The 14,638-nt window shown below is 39.4% G+C and overlaps 1 protein-coding gene across 1 annotated transcript in view; it reads right to left on the bottom strand.

Moving 5' to 3' along the window:
• The window catches only part of Ppa2 (pyrophosphatase (inorganic) 2), a 56,760-nt gene that overhangs the window by 24,831 nt on the left and 17,291 nt on the right, over positions 1-14,638 (bottom strand). Inside the window, exons 3-5 of the mRNA XM_013023742.1 lie at positions 4,976-5,085; positions 4,097-4,141; positions 673-726 (exon numbers count right to left, since the gene is read on the bottom strand). Of these exons, the coding sequence (XP_012879196.1) occupies positions 673-726; positions 4,097-4,141; positions 4,976-5,085 (209 nt within the window). The remainder of the gene's footprint in view (positions 1-672; positions 727-4,096; positions 4,142-4,975; positions 5,086-14,638) is intronic.

Genomic DNA, 14,638 nt, shown 5'->3' with positions numbered 1-14,638 from the left:
GCACTGTAACACTATGCATTTCGTTGTTCTTAAACACAAGTGATAACATACTTGGAATGGCAAGAAGATAAAGATAAACCAAGTTGTCTGGGCAATAATCTTTTAGATTTGACTCCATACATGCAAGTAAACAAAGCAAAACTAGACAAATGTGATTACATCAAATGAAAAAGCTTCTGCAAAGCAAAGGAAATAATTGATAGTGAAGAAACAATGTACATTGTATACTGTGTTTACATGTATACATATATACACTACAGGTATACATACAATATATACGCTGTATGTATATATACACACACAGTTACTACAGGTAACTACACACACACACACACACACACACACACAAAGGATCTAGTAAAATTACTGATAAAACTTCCTAAATATAAATTTTGAAAATTACACATCTTCTTAACAATGCTTATCTTTAACTTAAAATAACATTCCACCAGATCTCAAGCAGTAGAAGTTAGCTAAATAAACAGTGCCACAAACTAAATTTCAACTCTAAGAGATCTCATCTTACCAAAGAAATAATGAAACACTGAAAATAAGTTATAAAGAAGTCTGTCAAACATCCCTATTTCAAAGTATTATGCCAAATAGCTAGAGAGTGTTTTTGTATCATTATTACACTGACAGTTCATTCTACATTAATAAACACGTTCGTACCTCCATTTTAGCATTTGTCCACCGAGGCACTTCCACGACCATATTAAACAAATTCTGTAATTTAAAAAAAGAAAAAAAAAAAGAGAACACTGGATATTTCATCTGTTTTTTTCACTATGATTTGGAGAACCTAGTGCTAACTGAAATTAGTACAGCCTTTGAAAGAATGCTATAGGTTTTTGTCCAACAAAAAAATGTTCAGTGTCCACATTATACACTTACCTATTTCTTGTAGAAATTTACAGAGGTTGTTTGAAACTCAGCAGAACTGAACCCATCACTTTGACTCCTAGTGTTGAAGGTTGCTACCTTTAAATGCACCTTTGCAGTGCAATGACAGAAGGAGAATGGAGTCAGGAAGAGGTGGTGACTGTCATTTTCTAGCTAAGATAGGAGAGAGACCCAGTCCCTCATCTCAGACTTCACCTTACTCTTCTGTTCAAAGAAAACAGTGGGACCATCTCCATCCCAACTACTACAAAGTAATTAGGAAGATCAGTGACTTACATAACGTAAAGGAAAACACACAGAAAGTTATGAAGTCAGATATTTTGAAAACTATACAATAATATTTACATCTAAGATACAATCATAATGCAAAATGAGAAATACCAGTATAGGCAGTTATAGATTCTGCATAAACCATAGCCAGCCATTTCCCCTGCCCTCAGATAGCTTCTTTTTCTCCTATACTTTATAGACTGCTTGAGCTAGAAGAGACTGTAGGTAGTAGTTTCTTTTTCTCCTATACTTTATAGACTGCTTAAGCTAGAAGAGACTATAGGTCAGTAGTGAATAAAAGCCATTCCACAGCATGTCATACAAAGTGAGACTATTTCAGTTATTGGGGACTCATGTGACATTTTAATCAGGAAGAAGCAATGGTTCAAGACAGGACTACCCCAGGAGTGGCCCTGGACTAGGCCAATCTGCCAACTGGTTGTTACTGGCATTTAGAAACCTATGCAGGAAGCTGACAGTAATTACATGTCTGTGAATCTAATCATCAAAAACTGAAACTTGACTTAATACTTTTCATCATTCATTCTGATCCTATTTCTAAACTATCAGTTCACAACAAACACCAAAAACCACAATTATTTGAGAATAATTAAATACACTTATTTTCAATTGTGCACACATCGAATTCACCTGGTGAGCTTTAAATACAAACAGAAATCCCTAGCCCTACCACTGACCAATGTGAACTCGGCTGGTTGGGAAGGAGCCAGGAGGGTGCTTATTTTTAAAAGCTCTCTAAGCCATTTTAATACACAAAGTTGGTTTAAAAAACAACAGCTTGCAGGTTTTAGTGAATAGCAAATGTTGTTAATTCAAACAATGCCATTTGCACAATTAAATGTAAATATACGTTCGATGATGATATTTATTTTTTCTAGGTGAGACTAAGACTTCCAAATGGCAAGAGGCAAACCCATAATGAGGTAAACAAAGCCTAGAATGAGTTTCCAGCAACTATGCCTTAGAAGTGCATCTCCTACCTAGCTCGGCAACCCTGGCACAGCCCTGCTGTTCTGTTTCATTCTCTATGCTCTTTCATGAGGTGCTCCACACCTGTTTAAATATGTCTCAAGAAGCCGTTAAAAGAAAAACCCAAGTAAGTGGCAGATGTTCACATAATGTATTCATTCCCTGAAAGCCTAGCTGTAGAACAAATGCACGTGGATGAATATTCAAGATGACAGAGAAGACCAGGCTCAGGATGACTGCTGTACACAATGACACCTACCAAAATCACTCACACAGACCTGAATTGGGCCAAAGAATAGGTCTGAATTTTCAGCCTGGAAGTCAGACTCCCCCTCCCTCATCACTTGCTCCTGATCACTAAGGGCCAACTTCTAACCTGCCTTTCTTCTCTCCAGCTAAAATGTATTGGGCCTGTAATTTTCAGGCTCACGTTAGTCTGGGTTTCCCAAGATTGTTATTAATTATAAGCCAACAATGGTCTGCCAGAATTTATTAGAAAATCACCAAGATAAAAGGAGGCACATATCAAATCAGACAATTATGTATGGACATTTAACTTCTCCCTCAATCCTCTTCTCGCCATTTCTTCCTTTGTAAATATAATGAAATAAAACACACAATTTTTAAACAAAACAAAGTCACCAACTTTTATATACACAGGGGTGGGGAATGAGGGGAGAAATAGGAAAATCGCTCTTCTTTCCTCTTAACGCTTTCAAATGAACACAAATCAGATAGTCTCTAACTTGAACTGGATTACAAGAATTGTATTTTAATTTGGTTGTCTGGACTCAGAATATACTTTTTCCACTGTCACAGGTTAATACAAACTTTTGAGTTCCTTCATGTTTGCTAGTCCATCAAGTACCTAATCACTAAGACACTGGCTGTCAAACTTTATGTCTAGGATGAACCTGGAATACTTGCTAAGCATGGAGGAGAACCAGGCCCCATCAAGTAGATTCTGATTTAGCAGAGAGACAAGAGGGTCTAGGACCTCAGCTCCAACAAACTCTGTAAGTGGGTCCAGTGTGGGTAACTGAAAGATTACTTGACAAAGACTAACTCGAGAAAATGGAGGATGGCAGACAAAGGCTGTAGGGATTAAACAGCCTCCTTGCCTATGTGTGAAGAGGGATCACAGACTAGGGACAAAAGTCTCAGTGAGGGGAGAGAAGAGAAGTAATATGGCTGGAAAGGTAAGGCAGCCGGGAAAGCTGTCTAGCACAGCAGGAAGAATGGGCACCTAGAGCAAGAGGTGCAGAAATGTCAATCACATAATATAACTGAGAGATTCCAAAAAGGTGTGATCGTCATTTAGTTAAAACACAGACTTGAAATATATGGCATGCATTTACTTTATCAAGCATTTTCTTTCTTACTTTTTAAAGTTTTGGAATACATACTCCAACTACTTTATTTTACAAATAAAGGAAGATAATCTGATGCCATCTCATGAAGTACATTTATTTTAGACTAATCTACCATAATACATAGTTTGCTACAAAATCTAGTTTTGCATTGATTCTCTTAGGTCTTTCCCTTGAAAAAGAAGTTTCTAAAACAGTAAAACTGAAAGACAAAGAAGAACAGTGGATACAGGAGGGGTCAAAAGGGACTGCTATTTATTTACTGGGTGCAAAGTTTCCATCTGGGATGACAGAAAACGCTGCAAATAGGCAGTACTTAATGCCAGCACACTGTACATTCTATAAAGTTTAAAATGGTAAATTTTATGCTACAAATACTTTACCACAGTAAAAGCTCTAACTATTAGCCCTAACTTCCTTAGAGAGATACTAGGAGAAAAAAATACCAGAATGCACATGAGTCTTACATGGGCAAACTCACAAGTTTACAAATGCAAACTATCACTAAGGTCCCAAAGAGACAGTATAAAAGAGATTCACAAAATAGGAACTTTTAGATATACCTCATATTCATCATTCCGTGCTTTCTTCGTGGGAATGCCATTTTCCTATAAAAGACAAGACAGCGTTTATGAGTGTAATATTTCACAGAAAAATACAGATGCACTGCAAAGTGATAAAAATGCACCGGCTTTCTTCATGTCCTATTTCAGAGGCTACTCAGAAATTTCCTCCTCCCACCAGTAATGTCCAGTGAACTAAGCACCAAGGATTTTATAAAATAAAGTATTAGAAAAGCTAAATCACTTTCAAGAATTTTTCCAGATTTTTATGAAATAAGCAAAGGTTCTGTACAGTCTTTAAGGAAAGACTGGCAGTTTCCAGTGATTACACTTAAAACAGTCATTCCATTATTGAAATGAAACTCCAGGGAGCATGACTAACAAGCCATGAAAGTGCCGGCTGCACCTCCTGCCTGTGAATTCTACCCAGGTGTGATGATTACGCCTCCACGAGGCATTTTTTAAATTAAACCAGACTATGTGGTGGGTTGGGAAGAAAAATTATGCCATTCACAAATGTACACCCAGTACATATAACATTTATATACCAAAATGACTACTAATGAATCAAACAAACAGAAAAACAATTATTATTGTTGCTATTGTTAAAAATGAGCCCATTGTTTAACTAAATTATTACCTCTAATCTACATTTCATACCGAATTCTAAGCTTTATCTACCACTAACACCCGCTTTTTTCCAAATCCTATCCTTACCCAAATTTTCATTCATGATTGAGGTTTACAGCCCTGTTACTGCACCTGCTTCCCTTCCTGACCTCCAACCATATTCTGTCTTTCAGGGTGTTCCTAGAGAAGCATTTTATGGGAATGACAAAAACACTTATCTTCATTCCAGAAACAAGTAGGAAATCATACCTCTTTAATATCCACCTTCAGAGGAATATCATGAAAGGGGGAAATGTAGTGACCTGCCACATTCTCTGCAAAAGAAAAACAAAACCCACAATTAAGCAACGATGTCGGCTCTTTTTAGCGATGATAACTTGATCCACTTTGACCTGTACTGACTTTCTTCTTAAACCTCCAATGTTAAGCTCAACTCAACTTTTAAAATGTTCCTGGGCTGGGAAGGTGGCTCAGTGGTAGAATGCTTGCCTCCCTCGCATGCATGAGGCTCTGGGTTTGATTCCTCAGCACCACATAAACAGAAAAAGCCAGAAGTGGTGCTGTGGCTCAAGTGGTAGAGCACTAGCCTTGAGCTGAAGGACTGAGGGACAGCGCCCAGGCCCAGAGTTCAGGCCCCACGACCAACCAAAAAAAAAAAAATTGTTCCTGTCTAATCACCAAGAGAAATAACACCATCTAAACTATACTGTGTTGCTGAAAATCATTTGCTTAAATATTCAATGTAGAAAATGCCTAGAATAGAGAAAAATGCACGAAAATCTCACTGAAAAGACTAGTACCATTTTTTCCCTAGGAGAATCTTAATAAAACCTCCAGTTTCTATCCACCATCCACAGAACGGTGAAAAAGTCACTTTTGATAAAAAGAAACAAATAATCTGTTTTCACCCACACTGGCTTAAAACAAAAGCAACTTTCAGTAACAAACTTATCTTAAGATATTAAGAGTTGTATACTAAAAGGTGTCTTTAAAATATAGTTTAAAAATTCTTGATGACGACTAATCTTACTAAAGTGAGATGAACTTTGTTTTGATTTGCATTTCCTTTATGGCCAGGAATGTTGAACATTTCCTATGTATTTATTGGCCATTCTTCTGAGAAGTCTCTACTTAGCTTCTTTGCCCCTTTATTAATTGGGTTATTGATTCTTTTGTTATTTAGTTTCTTGAGCTCCTTGTATGTTGATTACTTGTACAAGAGAGAATATCATATGAATATGAAATCTATGTCTGATAGTCTGCTTCTATAACAAACACCTACATTTATGCCAAATACCAACATACTGTTACACACCATTACCAAAACCACTTAAAGAAATTCTTCTTTTTTTTGTGGTACCAAGGCTTGAACTCAAGGTACCATGCTTGTTAGATAAGTACTCTATCACCTGAGTCATACCCTGTCTTTAGCTTTTGGTTTGTTTTTAAGATAGGGTCTTGGGCTAACTTGACCAGTTTTGGCCTCAAACCAGAATCCTCCTATATAGTAGCTGGGTTACAGGTATGTGCCACCATGCCAGCCTTTGTAGAAATTCTTATTGGAAGCTTTAGTAATAAAGAAGGCTAATTTTCTGCTAGGATTAAAAAACTAAAGTTAATATGTTCACATGTATGGTGCATAACACATACTATTAAAATATGTACTTGAAGAATTTTCCAGTTATTAACACAACAAAACAGCAAGATATCAAAGAACAGAAATACTAGTGATACTAGATCTTTGGCCCAATATAAACAACTACATTCATTTAGTTAACTCAAAAGACTACAGAGCAGTATCCATTGAAATTATTAGACACAGAAATTAATAAACTGAGACATTTCAAATATTGTTTGATATAGTCTCTTCTTTGTACTCTCTACAGGAATTAGCAGTAAGAACCTGTCTAATGAAAGAAGTTTCAGGATTGCAGGTTACAGACATCGACCACATTCTTGTGTCTCCATGAATCTCCAATAAAACTTCAGTAACTTGGCTACAGGGAAAGGTAAGCAGTTTAGAAAAGCAAGGGGCTGGGCACTGGTGGCTCACGCCTAGCTACCCAGGAGGCTGAGATCTGAGGATCAAAGCCAGCCCAGGCAGGAAAGTCCCTGAGACTCTGATCTCCAATAAACCACTAGAAAACTGGAAGTGGCGCTGTGGCTCAAGAGGTAGAGTGCTCGCCTTGAGCTGAAGAGCGCAAGGACAGCGTCTAAGCCCAGAGTTCAAGCCCCACGACCAGCAAAAGAAAAAAGAAAGAAAAGCAAGGGAAGGACACCAGGAAGAAAATGATAGGGAAATTTTTTTTTAATACCACGCATTCTATTTACAAAAGAAGCAAAGAAAACTTTTATTCTACAGAGCTCAGAGCAGCCCTGCGGAGGCGGGCAACCTGCTGAGCAGGACACTGTCACTCTACCCCTACACCCATCATACACATGGGGTGGCAAGTGCTAGCCATGTGCCATTCTACAAACACCAGCCTGGCCAGCTGGGGAGGGGATGGCAAACCTTGCTGTGGTCAGACAGAAGTCAAGGGATGGGTGCAGGGTAGGCAAGCTGCAGGAAGCACACCCTAACCAACTTCATCCCAAGACCCAAATGCAGTGTATTGTATGGCAAGAGTTAACCACCTGCCACTTTGCAAACAAGTGACAGCCTGGCAGGCTAGGTAAAAGAAGGCAAACTTCATTGGTGGAGGGGAAACAATCATAGCCTGAGCACCCCAATGTGGGCAAAGGGCAGGAGTGGTAGCCAGAAAACTCCACAGAGCACACCCAAACCTGCTTCATCCCTTGACCGAGTGTATCTATAGGTTTACCTAGTGCATTTGTAGTATATTTGCAAGTCTGCCTAGAGTATTTGTGTGGTAAGAGTGAGCCACACACCTTGTGCAAATAAAACCCTCCTGAGGACTAAAAGGAAGAGGGCAAACCTGTTGCAGATCAGCTAGAAATGACACTAAATTTCGCACATAACTAGTCACACACCCTGTGCAAACAAAACTACGCTGCAGGCTAGCTGCAGGCTAGGAGAGAGAGGGCAAACCAGCTGCATGCAGACCAGCCAGAGCTGATACTGAATCTTGCACATAGGTCGAGGCCTAGGCCACAGAAGCAGTTGTCCTTGGAGGGTACAAAGACCCAGGAGCTGTGCACTCTGGCCCTTGCACGGACCCCCTCACTAGCTGCTGCCACACCTGACTAGAACAGCCCAAACCCTTCCAGAATTGCTGCAATCCTGGAAGAGCCCTGCCCACAGAATTGCTGTCACTCAACACAAGTAGCCCTCCCCTCCCCTGCCCTGCCCTGCCCAGGCTGATATCCTGGTGAGAGTCTTAAGCAACCTACCTATCATCATCACAAATAGCTGCGCAACAACCATAGACAATCCCAGTCCCCAAGGGGAACCCAGGGTGAACACAGCCAGAAAAGCACAGCCAGAACATTGAGGGCCAGAGACTGGAGGAAATCGCCTGCTACACTAAGCCCAGCTGGTATACACTCTCCTGCTCTGCAACAAGAAAGTACTGACGTGTATTTTATCTGATTTTTTTCCACTTTTATTTTATTTTCTGTCTATTGTTACTATTGTTTTTTATGTTCTTTTTTCATTCTTTGATGATAACTATCTTTTTCTACAATAATTAAACTATATTCTTCTACACTATTATTTCATATATCTTCAACCCATATGAAGAAAATTTAGATCACTGTATCAAGCAAAGCTATCTTTCAGAATGGAAAGGCAAACATTTTCAATTAGCAATAATCCCGCCTCTGATAAACCTCATTGGCTACGATACTGCTACTGCGCAAAGCTAAGGCAAACATTTTCCATAGCATACAAAAACTGGTGAAACTCTGCAGAAGATACTTAAAGGAAGACAAACATGACCACAAAAACAATGAGAAAGAAAGTACACTAGCCAAGTCTCTACATGAGTATTAATTAGGAAAAAAATTAAACACTAACCAAAAAATAAGTCAGAAATTATGTACCTCCTACAAAAACCTCAAATACTAATGATCTCAATTCTCTAAAGGCACAGACTGGTAGGTTCAATTAAAAAAACCCAGCCAGGCAATGGTGGCTCATACCAGTAATCCTATTCAGGAGGCTGAAACCTGAGAATCACAGTTTAAAGCCAGCTTGGATGGGAAGATCCTTGAGACTCTTATCTTCAATAAACTACTCAAAAGAAGGCAGAAGAAGCACTGTGGTTCAAGAGGTAGAGTGCTAGCCTTGAGCAAAAGCAGCTAAGGGAAGAACACACAAACACACACACCACACACACACACACACACACACACACACACACACGCACGCACGCACGCACTCACGCACGCACGCATGCAAAGACCCAACTATTTGTTGCCTATAAGACAGGGAAACAAAGGAGGAGGCAACAATGCTTGATAAGAAATGTACTCAATACCTTGCTCATGTAATTGTAACCCCTCTGTACAGTATTTTCACAATTAAAAAAAAGTATTAATTAAAAAAAGTGGAAAATGATATTCTAATCAAATGGAACCCCAAAACAAGGAAGAAAAGCCATATTCAGATCTGACCATGCATACTTCAAACCAAATTAGTAGGAGAAAAAAGGAGGTGACTACATGTTGACAAAGGGAATAATTAACCCATCAGGAAGATACTACAGGGCTGAGCACTGGTAACTCACATTTGTAATCCTAGCTTCTCAGGCAGCTGAGATCTGAGGATCATGCTTCAAAGCCAGTCAGGCAGGAAAGTTACTGAGACTCTTATCTCCAATTAGACACCAAAAAACCAGAAGTGGAGCCAGTGGCTCAAAGTGGTGGCGCACTAGCCTAGAGCAAAAAAGCTCAGGGACAGCTCACGGGGCTTGACTTCAAATCCCATGACAAAAAAAGAAGATATAATAATTATAAACAGGGAAAGCATACAGAATGAACATCAAAGCACTCAATTTCATAAAACAAACACTAGTGGACATCAAAACACAGATATACTCCAACACAATAACAGTGGGTGACTTCAGTATTTTTACTAATACATAGATAAAAGAGACAACCATCAACAAAAAGCATCAGAAGTAAATGATACAGTAAATGAAATTGACTTAACATCTGCAGAATATTCCAAAACAGTCACTGAACACATATCCAACTCAGCAACTCAAAGACATTTCATATATATATAGAGAGAGAAGATATAGATATATATTCTATTTTAGGACATAAGGAAAGTCTTAACAAATACAAGAAAACAGAATGGAATAAAAGTAGTAATCAAAAGTAAAACTGCAAGAAATACATGGAAACTACACGATACATTTCTGAATGCTCATTGAAAAGGAGTAGCCATTGAAAAATTAAGGGAAGCAGAAAATTCCTAGAATCCAATGAAAATGAAAACAGAGTTTACCACAATCTTTGAAACCCCACAATGGTGGTACAAAGAGGAGAGGTAAATTTTGAGTACTTACATTAAAAAAAAATCAGAACTTAAATTATGATGCATCTCATTCTCTTAGAAAAACAAGAACTCAAACACAGTACATAGAAATAACTAATGAAACCAAAGGCAAAAATCAGTGAAATGAAGAGCAACAGCGCCCAACATTTGATGAATGGATTGTAAGACTGGGATATGCATATACACAATGGAGCATTACTCAGCCATAACAAATAATGAAATTATGTCACTTGAAAGAAAATAGTTGGAGCTGCAGGTAATCATGTGAGGAGAAGCCAAACTCTGATAAATATCACATATTTTCTCTCAATCTAGACCTAAATTTAAAAACAAACAAACAAAAATAAAGACATGAATGAAAACTTATGACCCACAGGGAGTGAATACATTCTTGAAGTACATTATATACAAATATGCAAATAGTGAAACACATTAACAATTGTAAAAAAAAAAAAGGTTTGAAGCTAACGGACGAGCTTCATAACTAGCAAATCGTATTTTCTCGACTCTCTTTTTTTCCTGCTCATTCTTATTTCTTGAGGGAGTTTTGCACAAGATCCACACTTGTACTGCTTACTGGGTTCCTTAGGCTTCCGAAGCTGTTCTGAAAAATGCCTCCTCATGACCAAAGCATGGGGCCATGTGCACCCTGGCTTCAGCTGCCCCCCTCGCCCCCCCCCCCGCATGAAGCCTAAGATACTAGGTCATGCAGTGTCATCCACTCCAGCTCTGCCTTTCCTCTCAGAGCTGGCTGCCTGTGAACCTCTTCGTTCTCCTCCATGTCTCTTCTGTTTCCTTTCTGAGGTTCCTTCCATTGCTTTCCCCAGTTCAAATGCTGGTGCTCTCCAGCAAATGCCCCCAGCCTTTGAGTGACCTCCATGGTCTCCAAATGATCTTATCCTGGTCCCATAGTTCTAACTACTGTATAAAGCAAAAATTTCCATATCTCTATCCTCATATCCCATACTTGAACAGTCTACCAGCCTGTTCCACTGGGATACCCAAAAACTTCCTCAAATTAAAAAAAACTCCCAAAGTGAACTCATCCATTTTTTTTTCTCTAAAATTCTTCTCTTGCCATTCTGTGTTTGAAAATTATTTCATGCCAATGATACTGTTCTAAGGTATTTTCAGTTTGGTGGCTTAAAGACCTGGGTGTACAGAAATAAAAATTGCATATGCATTCCATAAACACAGCTTAGAGAGAGCCAATAATAAACAGATGGTCACCAAATGATTGCACTCATAAAAACAAAAAGAGGAAAAGAAATATTTCCTATTTGCCACATGTGAGACAGGTCATTTCTACCCAATCTCATTCTACAGAATAATGATAGGTCCACTTTAGAGAAAGAGAAACTGAGCTAAAGGTGTCTTCAAAGAGATGCCACATAGTGGTTAGGCCAGCCATAGGACTCTGTAAGCTATTGAAGCCAGGACTGTAATTTTAAGTGATTCTGACTGTTAGTTTAGAACTGTTATCACAACACAGTTACTTCTGGAAGTCACAGAATTTCCTCATGGTGCCTCCCAAACTAAGTCCTAGGAAGCACTGGGGTTACTAAGGTGTTAAGTGTGTTATGAAAAATAAATGCTTCGTGGTTTAAAAACTTGAGGCAAGTTCTTTTACATCATAATTTAAATATCTGCATTATTATTCTCTAAGCAACAAAACCACAAGTGTCCTGGTCTGTTAAATCATGAAATCTTCTGGTTATAAGAAAACCTAACATTAACACCCTGGGATGCATGTGTTCAATGAAGCGCAGTTTGGAAAAGGACTTGTTCCATGACAAGTCCATGCAACAAATTACTAACAGGGCCAGGGCTGCCCAAGATGGCCTGAGGATCCAGGCTGTTCTTTTCCAGAATCATCCTGCCCTCTGGCAATACTGTTGGTACAAAGTTCAACACCAAATTAAAAATGTATTAAATCAATTCTTTGTATTCTTTGTAATGGCAGTAAAGTGACACAAAAGTGAAAAATGTCTCCCACTGTACTGTTATACTTGGGATAAGTTTGGGAACATAGCAATAATAGAATAGAAATAATTAATTAATAATAGAATAGAAATAATTAATTAACGCTGAGTAACAATTTTCAGACAAGTAATGCAGTGAAGCAGAAGTACAACCTCATTCTTAAATACCTAGTACTAGCATATACTTATGACTATCTTTGACACACAAAATTTAGACTTAAAGAGTCAGCATATGTGCTAACATATATACAATATGTTAATGATCATATCAGGACAGTGAGCATTTCCATCTCCTCAAATATTTACATTTTTTACTTGTTGGGAACTTTAAAACTTTTATTCTTTAGTTACCACAGGTATCGTTATAAAGTTATTTCTGCATTGTTTTCCCATTACCCTACTCATCTTCAAATGGCTTCCTAATGCGTCTAGCAAGTAGTGAACAGCCCTGAGTCAATAATGCCATCTGGTGGCTAGTTAAGGAATTACTTACCCCAACACACCTTCCAATCAGGACCTCACTATTTGGTCCCTCCCCAAACCACACTCCCCTTTCTTCTAATTCTTGTATTGCTCCCAGGAAACCCCGTTCTTTTGTGCCCTACTTACCAACTAAGTAATTATAATATCAATAATAACAACACATTTTACTGATAACATTAAGATGAAATGCTATCAGTTACAGCAAAATCACACGTATGAAGTACATTTGCAACACCCCAAACCAGTCTTGTCCTTTGAGAAACTACTGAGTCTTTATTATTCATCCAATGGCTTCAAGAAATACCAATGCAACTGGGTGCCGGTGGCTCACACCTGTAAGCCTAGCTACTTAGGAGGCTGAGACCTAAAGACCACAGTTTGAAGCCAGCCCGGACAGAAAAGTCCATGAGACTCTTATCTCCAAATAAACTAATCAAAGAAAAAACAAAAGCTGCAAGTGGCCCTGTAGCTAAGCTACAGGGCTGTAGAATGCTAGCCTTGGGAGAAAGAAGCTCAGGACAGTGCCCAGGCCTCAAAAAAAAAAAAAAAAAAAAAAAAAAAAATTTTTTTTTTAAAAAAAGGACCTTGAAGATCACTGCCAGGTCAAAGATTTTTTATGGCTGATGAAACTGTTCCATAATTACCTGCCCCAACAGCACATCATGGAAGAGTTAATATAAAACCAGTACTAACGCTCAGTTGTTCGTTCCAAACACAGTAGGAGGCTCCAGGTTCAACACCGTTTCCACCATACAAGTAAATTACCTTTCAGTACTTTTACATTCTCATCTAGTCTTACTGACATTATGAATTTGAGGACAGGGCCCAGAACTAAATCTCCATATCCGTTTCAAATCAGGGTCAAGCGTATTTCAGACTTAACTATTTTTGTTGTTTATAACTGATTACTGTAGAGACTTCAAGTCCAGGACACTTTCACCATTCTATGCTTGTAAAGTTAGGCTTTTGTTTGCCACTGTCACTGACACGTTTCTAAGGAAAATGACTCCCAGTAGTCACTATATCATAACTTTGGGAGCACAGTCCATTGAGAAATTTGAGACATTGGTAGTTTTGGTCTTCATCATCCTTCCTCAACCGCTTTTTTGAGACAGGTTATTTGTATGTACAGCCAAGGATGGCTTTGAACTTGGGATCCTTCTGTCTCTGCCTCCAAGATTCTAGGATTAACGGCTAGCACCAGTGCATCAGGAGTTAAGGAGTTTACTGTTAAGTTTCCTTGCCAGATCAGTCTTGACCAAACAAAAATGAGGCTGGGGGGTGGGTTTCGCATGGCTTAGACTAGGAAACAAAAATGAACCAACTTTGGATAGAAAGGTTAGGCCTAGTTGCATTATAACCACAGAGTTTGGGCAAGCTTTGAATCTTCCCCCATTCATGAATTCTTGGAATCTTCAACTCCCATTTCCTGCATGAAGAGCAGGAAACATTATCCTCAGTGTTTCTATTTCTCGCTATGTCAACCCTTTTATAATAAATCCTTGCTAAAACTTAAATTAGGTAGGACAGCTAATAGGTGAGTCGCTCCGCTGGGTGGGGGGGAGGCTTCGATTTGTGGAGGGTGGGAGGCCACTGTCCCCAGGATGGAAGGACCTGCGGGGTGCAAACTTGTGCCTCAGCCAAGTTCTGTCTTGTGGCTGCCATGACAATCCTGGGGACATTTTCCAACCACCTTTTTTTCCCACTAAGCGGTGGGACCCCAGGCCTGGCTGGAAGGGGGGGGGCTGTGGTGTGGAGAGTAGGTGTGGGAGGCTGGGGAGGGGGGGCTCACATGGTTGGGGTATGGGACCCTAGGGAGCTGGGGGGAGGAAGGGGGAAGGACTCAAGCGTGACCTCCAGGCTGTGGGGTCGGGGTGGAGTTGTGGGGGGGGATTCGGTGTGGCCCCAGGCTGCAGGCCGGGTGAGATGGTGGGGTAGGGTGAGGAGGGTTGGGGCGCAGGCGTGTGACCCCGGGGCACAGGC

This window comes from Dipodomys ordii, unplaced genomic scaffold (genome assembly GCF_000151885.1).
Source record: "Dipodomys ordii isolate 6190 unplaced genomic scaffold, Dord_2.0 Scaffold70, whole genome shotgun sequence".
NCBI classification, from domain to species: Eukaryota; Metazoa; Chordata; class Mammalia; order Rodentia; family Heteromyidae; genus Dipodomys; species Dipodomys ordii.
This window is presented reverse-complemented; position numbering and strand designations above follow the sequence as displayed.